Here is a 15,598-nt window from a genome sequence, read left to right on the forward strand (position 1 = left end):
ACTTTTCATGGTAGTATAGGAGCCTTGGGGTTAATTATCCCTCAACATCTCCAGTATTTCAGATTTCCTTTAAAGCAACTACAAGGAACTTGTAACTTTTGTGTGATTTTGGCCGACCTTGCAGACAGAAGCGGGGGTGTTTCCCAGAATGAAGACTGCTTTTCCAGTCTTTTTTCTTTATCTGGCCAGTGCTTTCATTTGTTTTGGACGTGAGTGAAAGAAAGATCAAAAATATTTTTTTCTTTTTTAAACACAGCTGTATGCAGGATGTAAAGCAATGGGGGTAGTGTTTTTATTTGTGGCTATTTATGACTATAATATGATGATGGTTAAATAAAGCAAACTTTGTTATATAGCACTTACACAAAAGTTACATGCACAGATCTGGTTGTTTGGTCATATCTGAGAAAGCTAAAGTTATCAGAATTCCCTTGTTATGTTATTGTACTCATAATAATAAGCCAACAGCAAGATAAAAGCAAGGCCAACATGAAATGTTGTAAGCCAGTTGTATTACAGTAACATCCACTGTGATCAACATAAATGCACACAATACTGTTGACTCGTGTTTTTGCCTGTGCTCCATCACCTCCCCTTTTTTGTTCTTTGGTCAATTCTTTTCTTTTTCTATTTGTTGATCCTGCCCCAGTATTAGCCACGGGCACAAAATGTAACGCCAAAAAAAAAAAATCTCCTCTTGCTTCCTTTAAACTGGCTACTCACTGCAAAACTTTACATCGGAAAATGTAAACTAGGTTCTTCTGGTCAGCGTCCCATAAATCGTTTCATCTGATTTGCAGTGCACTTGGACAGGCATTAAGAATAGTACATAGAAATAGCCAGTCTTCTTGCGGCTGGTCTCGTTTTCTGAGGTAGGTCTTACAGAGACATCAGTATCATATTGAAGCAGTTTCATAACCGGTTAAAAACTCCTTGTAGTGGCTTTATACGATGAGTACTTTCTGTGACTTGTCATTAAAGAGTATTGCCTGGACAATGACAGGTCTCAGAGTTTCTGAAAAGTGTTTCAAAATGCAACAATGACACGAAAGAGACACCTTAGCAGCCAGTCAGACCTTCTTAATGGACTGCCGAGCTACTCATGCTACTTTTGTTTTTATGCAGAAATACAAGATGAGCTTCCATTCATACTAGGTTCAACGTATAATACAGAATATATCGTCTAAAGGGTAACCAAGCAGAAAACTAGCGTGCTGGGCAGAATAAGTGCTGACCTTGGCTGCACATTTTCACAAAAGTCAGTCAAAATAGCAGTCCTGACTAAGGACTGCACTATTTTGATGGACTGGAGTTTGGAATGACCCTCTGCAGAAACAACTTTTGGCAAAATGTGCACAGAAAAAATGCTGCCCACAGTCAGTGTGTTCTGTGTTGTCAGTGACCTCGGTTTACTGACGTGCTTCCTGATTCAAAGTCTAATACATGAACAATGTTCAAGGTGAAATGTGTGTGTTTTGCTGCCTACCTGGCTGACTTTGGCTGGTGTTAGGACCATGTCGAGGACCCCTGACCAGCCAGAAACCACTCCTATGGGGACAGCATAGGCCAGAGCTATCATCAGGAACCGCATGTTACTGAAGGGGAGAAGAACACATTAGAGATTCAAGATGGCGCTCAGGACAAAATCTTACAATCTAACTGTTTGTGTGCTGAGTATCTCCAAAATATGAACATGGATGAGTTCTTTGACCTGGTGTGTCTTTGCAAGACTAGCTGCATAATGCGTCCTGATGTCCTAAATAATATGCTGGACATTAAGTTCTGTGAAAAGACAATGGGTTGTTCTTTTGTTACCCCCTGGTTTATTAACATACGACACCCACTTACATATGTTCCTTAAAAGCTGCATTTTTTTTAGAGAGGGCCCTTTCACTGTCCTCTGGGTAAAAGATCTTTACTTCTCGAACAACCGGATCAATTTTCATGGGGAACAGCATAAAGCTCACAGCAGATCAATCATTACATGCAGCAGTTTGCTCCAATCAATAACGTAATGGGCAGATCTCCATAAGAATTTGATGAGCCATCTAACTACATCCTGTTTTCCCTTCAAATCATTCCACCATACAGTATTTTCACATGTGCTCTCATTATAACAAGAGGACAAATGTTCTAACACTTATAGATGTGTGTCTGAGCCTCTGCACATGCGAGGTTCAGCAGTTGACTCCAATCCTCGACGCAGTCATTAAGGGTTTCATAGTCACGCTCTAACAACAAAATGTCACTAATTAGACGAATGTGCATGAGACCTCCTCCCAGTACAACCTGCATCCTAACAGCACGGGCCTGAGACGAGACAGTGAAGGCAGCATAGTGGAGTGTCCCTTCCCCTTCTGTTCACTGGTGTTTGGAGGCCTGCCATTAGCCTCAGGTCTTTTCACTAGCCCACAGTATGTGTCTCATCCCCCTGCTGCTGTCATAGCAGAAGATGACACAGAGGTACGCAGCTTCCTCAGCGCAGTGGCCGGAGCTGCCAGAATAAAGCTCAGAGGTATCGCAGCGGGCAATTTGCATCTAGAACTGAACAATACAGTCCATGAAATGATGATTCAAAACACTGTAGAGCTCAACAGAGTGTGGTGAGTATATTAATTTGATGGGTTGATGAATTGATAATAAACGCTTCTAAACTCAACAATGGAATCAATTCACTCTGGTTGCAGCAATAACCAATCAAACAATTTGGATCAAAATAATCAAATTGAATGGAAATGATTCCCCTCTCTTCTAACATTGAAAAGCCATGATTACGGCAACTACTACACCTGCCTCTGTCAGTTTTAAACTGCTGATCATTTCATTGAGTTCAGAAGATAGTCAGTCTTTAGATCTCAGTTTAAATGCCATCTTCCAGTTTGACGCCACTGTTCAATGGAACAGTCTCAGTATCATTTCATACTATTTAGAAAAAACAGATGGATATTATTATCGTTTATAATAGATTTATCTATTGATTGTTTTAGGTTCATTGATTGACATTCAGTCGATAAAACATTGGAAAATAGAGGAAATGCATTTTAGAAGCTAAAACCAGTTGTTCGGCATTCTTGCTTGATAAATGACCCTATTGATTATCAGAACTGCGGCTCACTACATCGCTGTTCATTGACCAAATGATAAATGGGCTTGATGGTTTAATCTTAATTTGAGAGTATTGTCCACTGAAAGCTGCACATCAAGTCTGTCAATCAGACTGTACAAATAAGAGATCTCCCGGCTGTGACAAACAGCTTCGGGCTACAGATATTGTGCTGCATGGTCTGATATGAGCTGTCTCCTAACATCTCATCAGCTCACAGTGCACTGTGAACATCAGGGAGAAAAGGACACCTCCATACGCCTAGTTATGTATGCACATTCAGTATACACGCAGAGCTAACCTCTTTAGGGTATACGGCACCCCTCCAATCACATGCAACCCAATTACAATCACTCGGAACACCCACGCTAATCACCTTCGCCCAATGAGGTGGCCCGCTGATTTAAATCAGTGCCACCTCCTCAACCCGAACAATATGATTAGAATCACTGGGCGTCTGACAAATGAGGCAAGGCTGGCAGAGCTGGCAGTGGGTTCGCAGATTCTTTCGTTTTCTCTCTCCTCTCTTTTGTTTGTGGACACTGTTCAACCCCTGCCTTTATTCTCCCTCTGCCTCGTTCGCTATTAACATCTACAGAATTTGGGCTCTCCTGCATCTCTACTATGGCTTCAAACACTCAGCACAAAGACAGATAAAGTTCACACACGCTTTGAGTCAGTGTTTGAGTTTGCAAACTATGGGGGGGCTTACCTGTAAAGCAAAAGCACTGCTGCTGTAAAAATATGCACACCCTTTCCCTCTCCTGACACTGGTGCACTTCAGACACTGAATCTCTTTTATTCCACAGAGAAACAAACACAGCCTGTCTCCCTGCTGCAAGCCTGTCTTGTCCAACGCAGTATGAAGCTACTTGGCCTTGGGGAGAGTATGGAGGGACAGTCATAAAAGCCCCATGATAGAGCACCCTCTCTGCTTTTCTCCCAGCACCCCTTTCATTAACCTTGCCACAACAGCAGGAAATCAATACCCATGCACCTTTTCCCCGTCCGGGTGCTTATTTAGATAACCAAATGTAAGCAAGCAGACACTGGCTACTGAGTAAGAGAGGGGACATTTCTTTCCCTTTCCTTTCCTGCTGGTGATGAAATATTTCCGAAGAAGTCTCAAAGCTGGCGGCGTCATCAGCTAAGTGCTATTTGTCCTTGGCAGACCCAGCTGGGGATCAATGCATCAAGATGACAACTTTCAAAGCTAAAGTGAGTATGACTGGGGAGGGAGGGATCATCAATAGTCAAGCTCAGGGCTGTTTAGCATTCCCTCACACTGTGACCAGAATACAATGATAACTTTACACCACGTGTGGAGACATTCAGGCTTCTAATTAGACTGCTGCTGTGGAAGCAGATGTGAACAGCTGGAAGCACTCATCAAGCTGAAGATCATTAACCAGTGCTCAGACCCTGACAGGCTAAATGGATGAAGAGATACATCAATGGATAGGTATCAGGCGGACTAGCTGACTAGCTGCCTCCCACCTGCTGTCATTGTAGAGGCCACAAAATGTTCGCATTTTGTCAGCGTCTAAAGACTAAAAGTTAACTAAGGATGCAACAATCCGCTGGCTCAGCATCAGGGACGACCTTTAAGCAGATCAGGTATCATGCAGACATGAGCAATCCACTTTAAATACAAATGCTTACACACTTGATGTATAGCCTGAAGTTAGCCACTTTTGTTGCAGAGTTTGCAGTTGTGATTTAAGTTACTTTAAAGCCACATTAATAGTTTTTTTGTCCATTTGTGGGCACAAGAATTCCACAAAATGGTCGTATTTCTGTCATCCTGATACATCCAAAATCAATATTCACCAAATCCTGAGAAAAATATTTGACTCCTTAAGCTGCTAGATGTCCCACTCATCTCACCAGCGAATCAGTTACTCTGACATTAGGCACTGGGCAGGAAGCATACAGTGGATTTATGAGGGTTGAAACCAGCTCACTGCTGCTGCTGGAAACAGGACCAATAAATGCAATGAGACTTAACCAGACAATGAATGTGCTGTATAAACCAAACAATGAGCCAACTGAGGCTAAAAGATCACTTTGAGATCATTCTCTGTGGCTGTGTCATTATAAGCAACGCCTTTCACACTGAACACAGCTATTCCATCATCTTTGAACATTAAACATTCACTTGTGGTTCTTTAGAGTTGCATTACTTTTTCTGAAGTGTTAAAAGGATTTGGTCTGAAGTGCTGTATCAGTGCACATGGACACAAACACTCATATGTCACTCTTCCTGCTCTGTGTCCAGTCCCTGCAGGAGTATTCTAAGGCTTGATGTCGCTGGACCGAGATACAACATGCTGCTCAAACAGGTCACTGGAAGGCTGCCTATCACATGTGGAACAGAAACCCTCTCAGCTGGATGGCCTAGTTAAGTTGGCCAGTCTGTGTGTGTGTGTGTGTGTGTGTGTGTACATCTGTCCAAAACTATGCATTAGGTTGATATCAGCTTGGTCCCTGTCATCTATCTGAGGGAGCTCTTACAGGGCGTTAAGCCTCTCTGTGCTGGTGAGAAGCCTGTGGAAAGCATGGCACTGTAGTGAAGCAATTTCTTACTGCAGGGGACCGAGGGTAGCCAGCAAAGCAAGGCCAACTCCCTGGCTGCCATCGCCCAGCTTTTCCTCTCTCTTCTGCAGCCCCCTTTAATCCCGGGCCACTGCCATGGGCCTCATTCCTCCACAAGCCGGGCAAAAGGTGCAGCACTCGCTGCTAAGGCAAAGCTGTTTCCTCTGCCCAGAAGATATATATTGCCATGATGAAAAGTCTGACAGGGTGTAGTGATGGGTGTGTTGCAGGGTCATAGTGTGAATCTATCATCATCTCTAGATTTCCTCTTAGCTCCACCCTTAGGGAAAGAGAAATGTGATGAAACATCAATGAATTCATTCCACTGTGGTGTTTTGAGAATATACTGACGACTGACTCTGGTGGTACAGACGTAGAGGATGATGTGGTTTTCAACAGCGACCAGTATGTTATAGTTTAGTAATTAATCTAGAGGGAAGGCTGGGGTTTCTTTGATAAAAACCAAAGCAGATGGTGAGTGGCAGACCCCTTCATTAAGATTCCATATCCTGCTCCAGCGCAAGATTCTGTCACTTCCACTTTCTGAGACAAGAAACGCGCAATGCATCAGCAAACAAGCAACCAAACTAGACCTAATGGATTTGTAGACACAGTGGTTAGAGAGTACTGAAGGTGTTGCAGGAATATGCTCTTGACTGTTCTCATCGAGTCTGATGTCGTAAACCGTAACAGCACCTGAAACTCATTTCAAATGCTGTCCTGAAAGTTTCACTCGCTCTATATGTCTACAAACGAGCTGAATCAAGGACACGTCGAGTTAGGCATACTGAATAATGCACTAAAAGAATGGTTCTCAACAATGTCAGATGATAACCTTGTGTGTGAGTGCTGTACGTGTGACAGCATGCATGTGTGCGTGTGTGTGTGTGTGTGTGTGTGTGTGTGTGTGTGTGAGGTGTTACCTAAGAAGTCTGCAGATGCTGGTCCTGTAGCTGAGTCTCTGGCTTGCGGCAGCCACACTGGGAGGTATCGGTGGACGTGACGGGAAATAGACCAGGACTGCCACAAAAAGCACAGCAATAGCAGCCAACTCTGCCGGAGCACAGCAACACAGATAAAAGTGTTAATTTCATAGATGAAACTGTTTGACCAATTTGACATTCTAAAAAGGGTCACCGTGACATCTAAAGGTCCTCTGAGACCACCCCTGGAGTGAACATAATGCCCTCTTAGACAAGACACATGTCTCTGTCCTTTTTTCTTCTGATGACCTCCAAAACTTTTGCCTCGCAAAAGGTGTCTGCTTTGTCCTTTAAAAATGAAAGAAAACACTACCCTTACATTAAACAAAAGCCGCAGGCTCAATCTATTACAGCGTGCTTGTTTCTCTTTTCAGCATGCTTTTAATTTTCTGAATCAGTTAAGCATAACAGTCCCAGCAATCTATTTTTCAGAGTGGTGGTTATGAAGATTATAATTGGGGGGTTTTTTTGGTGTTGGTGCAAAATTCTTGGATCCCCTCGCCTGATTGTATTTGTGTCCCTTGACAGTGCCGACATGATGTTGAAATGATGTGCTATCGATCCACCATGCCCTCAGAGGTTCTCGCTCGCTGTTAGTACCTGCATACAAAACCAGCTGGATCCTGTCTCGGATGTGGCTGTCGGAAACTGCTGCCGCCATCTGGGTTCCTGCTTGGGTGTCATTGGGGGCTGGCACTGCCAGAGGTCCTACAACAAACGAAGCAGCGCCCCCCAGAAAGCAGAACAGTGAGGCCACGGCTGTTGCGGTGGCTCTCTGGTCGGGACCGAACCATGTGGTGGAGAGGAGGGGGCCAGCGCTCATTATGGTGGGGCCAGCTAAGCCGTTTAGTAACTGACTGCCGTGTATCAACCTGGAACAGAAACAGCAGGAGGTAAAAGTTAATTTCAACAGACAAACAAAACAAATCAAATTATTATGTTGTGATAAGCATGGGGTCCCCACTCCAACACTAATTTAAATGTTATGTAAAAGAATAATAATTAGGCAAGTATATGCTAGCAGTGAGACGTGAGAAGTTTATCTGGTTAACTGAAGTTTGACAGTAAGACAAAAGCTAAAATCCAGTTGTCACAGCTCATCTGCGTTCAGTAACTGTAGTGAAGTTTAGTCTGTCACTGAAACGTTGAGTCTGCATCTTGTGTATTCACAATAACGTTCAAGAACTGCTATAAATGACGAAAATGAAAATGATGGGAAAAAAATAAAACTTGGAAACCATTGTTTCATCTGGGTCCTTTTCTGTATCAGATTTCTCACCGGCGAACAACAAACACAATCAAACATGACTGCAGCAGTGAGCCTCACATCAGCGTGTGCATAAAAATAAACACAAAGACACGAAGTAATGACGCATTTTTATGAATATCTGATGGAATGATGACAGGCGGAGGAATGAAAATAACGTCTCCTTCTCCCCGGGGATGTAAGTAACAATCTGCCCTTGAGAGAATCCAAGTTGCTGTACGGTCTCACTTGTGCACCTTCACACCGAGCTGTGTGAGACAGATGTTGTCTGAGATGTCCCCCGGTGTCACCACCAGACCACTCACCACATTCCCCCCCCTTCAAAACTGTCTGACTGAGACAGCGAGCCGCTTGAGACAGCGCATGGCTGATTGTCTATGAGCTCAGTGAAGACACCACTCATTTAGAGCAGTCTGAGACAGCTCAGCGAGGAGAAAGGGAGAACGGTAGGGGAGGAGAGGAGAGAAAAAGAGGCAGAGTGGGAAAATGATATGGAAGACGGAGGACAAGGAGGCATCTTGGGCTAATTCTGAATTTATGGTGCACAAAAATATTCAGTGTATTTGCATTTAGATTTTGAATGTGACTGCAAAATTCTTGATGATTCTTTTTCAACATAAGTTAGTTTGTTTGTTAGTTTCATCAAGTTAACTTTCACTGTTAAAGAGCTTGTTAATACCAATTTGGATGACATATGTCCCCATTAAGGTAAGAGAAGTAACTAAAAATAAAGACCTATTGGTACCTAACAACTCTTGCACAATTTCTAAAATAGTATTATTAAGAAATGTTATTTAAGACCTTACTTGAAATAACATTTATTTGATTTACAAGACTTTTGCAGGACTTGCTGAGACCCTGCAAAACACACACAGTAGCTGTCAGGTTTTTGGCATCTATCATTGTCATTGTCAAACCATCATTATGACCATTTAGAACATTCACCTGAGTGGAGATGACAGCTATAGTTAAAATGCACATAATACTAGTGCTGACATTATACCCAGGTTTTGGTACTGATACCATCACACAGGGCCTCTCAAAGTCTGGACGGCGAGTCAAACCGGACCCTTCCTGAAATCACAGTCGTCAACTGGCGGCCCATGGGCCACATCCAACCTGCAGATATTAATAAACTCATGTGCGCATCTAACATTACTCACAACTGGGAGAGGTCCAGTTAGTCCTGAGAGGGATTGCAGGTTAGCTTGCCAACCACCTAGCAATCAGCCATAATTCATAGTTCACCCATTCTTACAGAACTAAGTTATTCTCCAACTCCATCCTATCTACTCGCCGGACCCACTATCAAACCACCTGACTCCGAGGGGGCCCACTCCCCGGAGCTGACAGCAGTGAACTTGTTGAACTACCAGGGATAATTCAAGAGAATCACCAAGCTTGACTCTTGGACGCAAAATGGGGTTCAATATTTCATTGGCTAAAAAAAAAAAAATCAATAATTTTTGGTTCAGTCTGGCCCCCACAGTGCATGCTCAGAAAAACTCTTGCCATTGAGCAAATGTAGTTGCGGCTCCTGCCACACCTCATGTTATGAATAGGCTACAGTATGTCATGAAGTGTAATGTTTTTTATGTTCAAAGAAATTTAGTATTGATCAGTAAATTAATAGAGACATTGAATGCACAGTGCAGCTGGAGATCATTCACACCGATCCTGTCCTCAGATGAATGCGGTTTTTAGATTCTTTCCATATCATTGATATCGTTGCCATGGCGACATTAACTGCTGCAGAGAGTGCCGTGTGTTGTTGCTGCCGAGTTCACACGTTAATGTAACACCGGAGAATATCACCACACAAACAGAACGCATCTCCTTTTCTCTAGTACAACAATGGCAAGTTTAAATGTAGCTGTAGGAAAATGTCTGAGTCAGAAATAAATACGGACTGTCTGAGCCTCGTCTGCCTCCGTTTCATTTTGGACCTCTGACCTTGAATAAAAATCAGATGTGGGCCTTTGAGTATTAAGTTTGAGGACTCCTACCATGAAAGTACAAAATCAATACCTTGCTATGTGAACTCTAACCATGCTCCTGCGTTATGGCATTGAATAATGGCCAGAAAGTGTTTTTGCAGAATATTATGACTTCACAGTGAGGTTGACCTTTGACAGTGTGATCTATTCTTCGAGACACGTCTGTGAAGTTTTGTCATAATTAGCTAATTGATTCTTGAGTTACGGCCAAAAACGTGTTTCGGGAGGTCACGGTGTCCTTTGACCGCCACAATCTAATCAGTTCATCTGTGAGTCCAAGTGAACTTCTGTGCAAAATTTGAAGGTAGATATCTTGTTCATGAGAATGGGATGGTCGGACGCATTGACGGACGGACGGACGGGTCTAAATACACACACACACAAGCACACACACACACACAGACAGACAGACAAACGGACGGACAACCTGACAACGTTGAATAGCCACTAAGAATATGCAGCTCACACTCTTACTTAAAGGTTATATGACTTGTACTAATGACCACAGAAACCTGTATTCCCATATTAGCCCCACAAGACATGATTACATGTGTAGAGCAGATGGGATGAAAAAAGAATTAAGACTTCTTTATTATAGCTAGAACACGCTGGTGTAAAAGCCGGGATAAAATTCACATTCACACTCCTGCGTCTTCCTGAGATGTGACGTTTGTGAGAATGGGACAGACGGATGGACAGACGTTTTCGGGACAGCCCAGATACTTTACGCCTGTGGCCAAGGCTGTCACTGGCACAGAGGCATAGAAATCACAAGTTTGTTTTTTTTTTAACTTGAATGAGGAACTACGTGATCAGAGAATAAGTAAACAAGATGACAAATCTGAACAGGCAATGCCAGCTTTTGAGTTTCTGATAATCTGCTATGGACACATTTCATTTGGTGCCATACGAGTACTGAGGTTTAAGAACTCGACATTTAACAAAGCAGCACGCTCAGACTTCCAGCGGGCACATAGTTTGTTCTACTCTTCAGTCTGCTTACACTTCTCTGCCCTCTAACTCTTTTTAACTTTGCTGTCCATTGCCTCTGGAATTCAAAGATAAATGTGTCATGGCAGAATATAAAGTGCAGCGGTCAGTGGCAGATTGATTGGAGAATAACTTGCTCACCCTATATCTCCTTCCCACATCTTAGACCTGCTAACATTCCAGCCTACACACCAGCACCTCCTAAAATACTCGGTGGCTTTTACTTTTTTCTTCATCCCACTCCTTCTTTCTTTGTAGATGTCTTTGTGTGTGTCTCACTCTTTACTGCTCAATTAACTGCAAGGCTTTTCAATGGTATTCTTTTACAGATTAGTGCACGTCCATGCTGGCATTTATGAAAATGTTTACACGCTATTATCCCATTTTGATCCCATGTGGGATATGACATTTACATAGAACACAGAGTAACTTGGTTATTCATCTCCTTTTATGCCGGATTCTTGCTCTATCTTGGTTTCTGCATTGTTGCACACATGTCTTTGACTCCTCCAATCTAGCCTCCCTGTCATTTCTGTACCAAGTGACTTAGCTTAGCAATTGGAGGATGAATCCACTGTGAGGGCACTGCTGCATTTATCACTCCGCTACTTTCTTCTCCATCTTAATGCGACAAGCAATGACAATTTAGCCTCTGCATTACTAGTGTCACACTGTCATTTTCCCTTCAGCATGTAGATCAGCGTTTCGTCATTTGTCGTTATATTTTTTTTACAGATTTAACACAACATGATGATGATGCACTTTGCAAAAAGTGTTCAGAAACCTGTAATCGTGCAAAGAACTTGAAAACAACATGTTAATATGTTAAATGTTGAACATAATTAGGTGCCTTTGAGTTGTCTTTAGCAGCAAATACCATTTGAAAAAATGATGGTATTACAAGATGGCTTTCTTAGGATTGCTGTTCATCACATGACACTTTGTGGTCATCGAAAGCATTTTTCAACATGGGATTGAGAGGTCAAAAGGTCGCTCCTCTGACCAAGTGGTTAAGCATCACATGCTTTACATCAAAATCATTAGCTCACCTGATCCACTGTTCTAACTGCTCTGTCATGTCACAACCTTGGAAACATCCATGAAATCAAAAAAGATATTTCTTTCATCTCTCCATGATTTGGGATGTTTTTTGTGTACTGTCACACTTTAATTACCCCTAACTACAACACTTAGTCTATCGTCGTGGCTGCGCTCCGTTTGATTAGGCCAGCATGTCACTTCCTAACTGCGAGGGCAGAGAAACCCACTTGAGTGAAGTGCAGGCAGCGTGAGGCGGCAGATTTGACATTGAAACCTCTATCAGCTGATGATCAAACAGCAGCAGGAGATGCTGGGGTTAACTTTGATTGAATGCTTTCACAGCTTTTAAGTGTTGGCTGAGACAGTACAGTGCATCTTCTACTTGGCTTCAGGTATAACAAGCCAAGTGAAATATGTGTTTTTACACTGTTTGCAATGCTGTTGATAACACATGGTATGTTGTTTACCTGACATACAATTTCATTAATTCAACCTGGCACGAGCAGTCTGTGCCGCTTTGTGTGCCAAACTGAACTAGATTGAAAACCACGACCAACTGGCACAAATCAGCACTGTGCTGGTAAGGGTTTGGATTACACTGTGATTACAGTCTCATTTAGGCCTGGGAAGGGTTCACATACCAGACTGGCCACCTGCTGTACTGTATCATCTCATTAGATGCAAGGATTATTCACAACCCAAAACTAAAATCCAATATGTCTAAATACTGATTATCAATCACTATGACACAGTGCACAAATTAAAACGATAACTATGACCTAGCGTGACTACACACTGTGTGTACAATTATTAGGCAAGTGACTATTTTTACCATTCATTCATTTTTATGCAAATTTTCCAACTCGAAGCTGTATTAACTTGAATGCTTTTATGGATTTAAGCATATCAGGTGATGTGTATTTGTGCAATGAGGGAGGGTGTGGCCTAAGGAGATCATCACCCATAACATCACATGCATAATCATTAGGCAGCTTCTTTTCCTCAGGCAACATAGGCCAAAAAAAGAGATTTAACTGATTCTGAAAAGTCAAAAATTGTAAAAAGTCTTTCAGAGGGATGGATCACAGAGCCATCAAACGTTTTGTTGCAAACAGTCAACAGGGTCGCAAGAAACGTGTTGAGAAATAAATACTTTGGCAAATTAACTGCCAAAGATTTTAGAAGAATCAAACGTGAAGCTACCAGGAACCCCTTATCCTCCAGAACCGCAGATGGATGGGCTCATGGCTGGATCAGTGACAGGCACAGAGCTCCACTTCGACTGAGACCCCAGGAAGGTGGAGGTGGGGCACTGGTATGGGCTGGTATTCTTAAAGATGAGCTATTTGGACCTATTTGGGTGGAAGATGGACTCAAAATCAACTCAGAAACCTACTGCCAGTTTTTAGACGACACATTCTTCAAGCAGTGGTACCGGAAAAAGTCTGCATCTTTCAAGAAGACCATGATTTTTATGCAGGATGATGCTCCACCGCATCAGCAAAAGCCTTTAAGATGGAAGAATAATGACATGGCCCCCTTCCTCACCTGACCTAAACCCTATTGAGAACTCTTGGGCTCTTCTTAAACGGGAGATTTACGGTGAAGGAAAGCTGTGCACCTCTCTGAACGGTGTCTGGGAGGCTGTGGTTGCTGCTGCACAAAAATTCTCCTTTTTATGATTGAACGAAACATCAGCAAAACAGCCATTAAGGTGCATATATCTGAATAAATAAACATAACTAATAATCTGACCAATTCCATGAGAGCCTTCAGTAGTTCACAGCCTCTGAAACTTCCTGTTACAAAGTTTGGTCAGAACTTACAAGTATTGAAGTTCAGTACCCTGCCTTACTGACTCTCAGGATGGATGCCACTACGAAAATTGCCTTTAATGTGACAGGTGATGAGGACGGATGGCGAATAACGTGAGGATGAGCGGTCACATAAGGCAGCCGCACAGTGGTGGGAGAAGGAAAGAAAGGGAGCAGCTTTTTTTTCAACAAGATGATTAAGTAAATCAGTATTGATGAACCCTGTCAGATGAAATCTGATCGAGAATGAGGCAAAGAAGCCAGCACTGTGGTGAAATCACCCCACTGCTTCTGGTCCGCCAGGGCTGACAGACCCAATTTTGCCATCACAAAAAGGCCAGGCCAATTCTGTCTGGAAAACGACACCACAGCAATCGTCACAGTAATAGGACAGCCCGCTGCGGGACCCACAATGTGTTCTGATGGCCAATCAGACAGTGTCTGAGTGAGTCTGAGATCTAACTGATTGGCACTTACTAATCACACAGCTGGTCTGTATTTAAATGCATGACAGACACAGACAGAGAGAGAGAGATTTAAAGGGGGAGAGAATGCGTGAAAACACAGGAGAATGAGGAGGGTAAAAATGTTATGTCTTTGATTTGAGAGCAGCCCTAATCACAAGCAAGGTCTAATCAGTGACCGCAGATGCAACCGTGCCTTTTCTCTCCGTATCTAAACTTAAAAAACAAACACGCAGTGCTTTTTCAAATGCGACCGTAGCAGCTACACAGAAGATCCTGGATATAAAAGAGAGGAACTTCCAGGGCGCACAAGTTCACAACTGCCTTTGATTTTCTAAAAATGATCTCAACACACTCAAAACAAAGAGGCAGTTTGCTTCCTCAAGAGGATATCTTAAAAAGACAAAGAAGCAATCGCCTATCAAACATGAAACGGCATGTGGAACAAACAGATCTGCAGGGGGCTGTCGAGGGAGCTTCTAAACCTGGATAACTGTCGCCACTTGTCCCCCGATCGGGGGGGGGGGACGGGGCAGGAAACTCAAATGTTTGATCGCTCTTGCAATGCCTTTGAACTCCACACATTCAAAATTCTGGAGCCGGCTGGAGTTGAGCTGTTTTGTTAGGTCCCCTCCCTGTCTTCCAGGTCATCTCAATCATCATCTGAGCCCATACTTCTGGTATGAGCAAAACATCCTATTTCTGAGAGCCGGCACACACAGCGAGAGCACAGGTCACGAAACAAAGCCCTCACAGTCCGACAGTTTTATCTCCACTACCGCAATGCAAAGAGTGACATCTACTGGTGATACGGGGAGCCACATGATTCTATCTCCCTGCACTTTACTGTGATAATCCACTGTCTTCCATTAGAACGTGGCATCAAGAGCTGTGACCTGTTACATTTAATATGCAAATTAGATTGAACTGTGTCAGAACTAACGTTTGCTGTGTTATCTTAGCTTCCACTTTGCCATCTTGTTTTCCACTCTGAATGCCAAATCCAAAGAGCTGAAGGTCATGGCACTGAAAGGTTGTTCCCATCATCCAATGGGGAAACAGCACAGCTCTGACCTGGGCTACATACCTTGAATTTTGTGCACTTTGCAGCTTGAGCTCAGCAGACTGATATATCCTGTTGCACTGCTGGATTCAGGAGGAGTGAAATTCAAAGCGAGGTGGACATACTGGTTTTTGCACTGAACTGACACTTCAGTAATGCTATAACTGTGTCATTTCGACCACCAACAGTCGTGCCCTGAGTATATGCAAACAAGTAGAGGAAGAGGTTTCTTGTGTCCTTGCAGCTGCCTTTATTCTAATTCTATTTCCCCTTTACAGTAA

The 15,598-nt window shown here is 43.0% G+C and overlaps 1 protein-coding gene across 1 annotated transcript in view; it reads right to left on the minus strand.

Moving 5' to 3' along the window:
• Nucleotides 1–15,598, minus strand: part of slc49a4 (solute carrier family 49 member 4) — a 47,904-nt gene that overhangs the window by 25,525 nt on the left and 6,781 nt on the right. The window contains exons 3-5 of the mRNA XM_041950778.1: nucleotides 7,282–7,553; nucleotides 6,622–6,751; nucleotides 1,487–1,595 (exon numbers count right to left, since the gene is read on the minus strand). Of these exons, the coding sequence (XP_041806712.1) occupies nucleotides 1,487–1,595; nucleotides 6,622–6,751; nucleotides 7,282–7,553 (511 nt within the window). The remainder of the gene's footprint in view (nucleotides 1–1,486; nucleotides 1,596–6,621; nucleotides 6,752–7,281; nucleotides 7,554–15,598) is intronic.

This window comes from Chelmon rostratus, chromosome 13, assembly GCF_017976325.1.
Source record: "Chelmon rostratus isolate fCheRos1 chromosome 13, fCheRos1.pri, whole genome shotgun sequence".
In the NCBI taxonomy this organism is placed as follows: domain Eukaryota; kingdom Metazoa; phylum Chordata; class Actinopteri; order Chaetodontiformes; family Chaetodontidae; genus Chelmon; species Chelmon rostratus.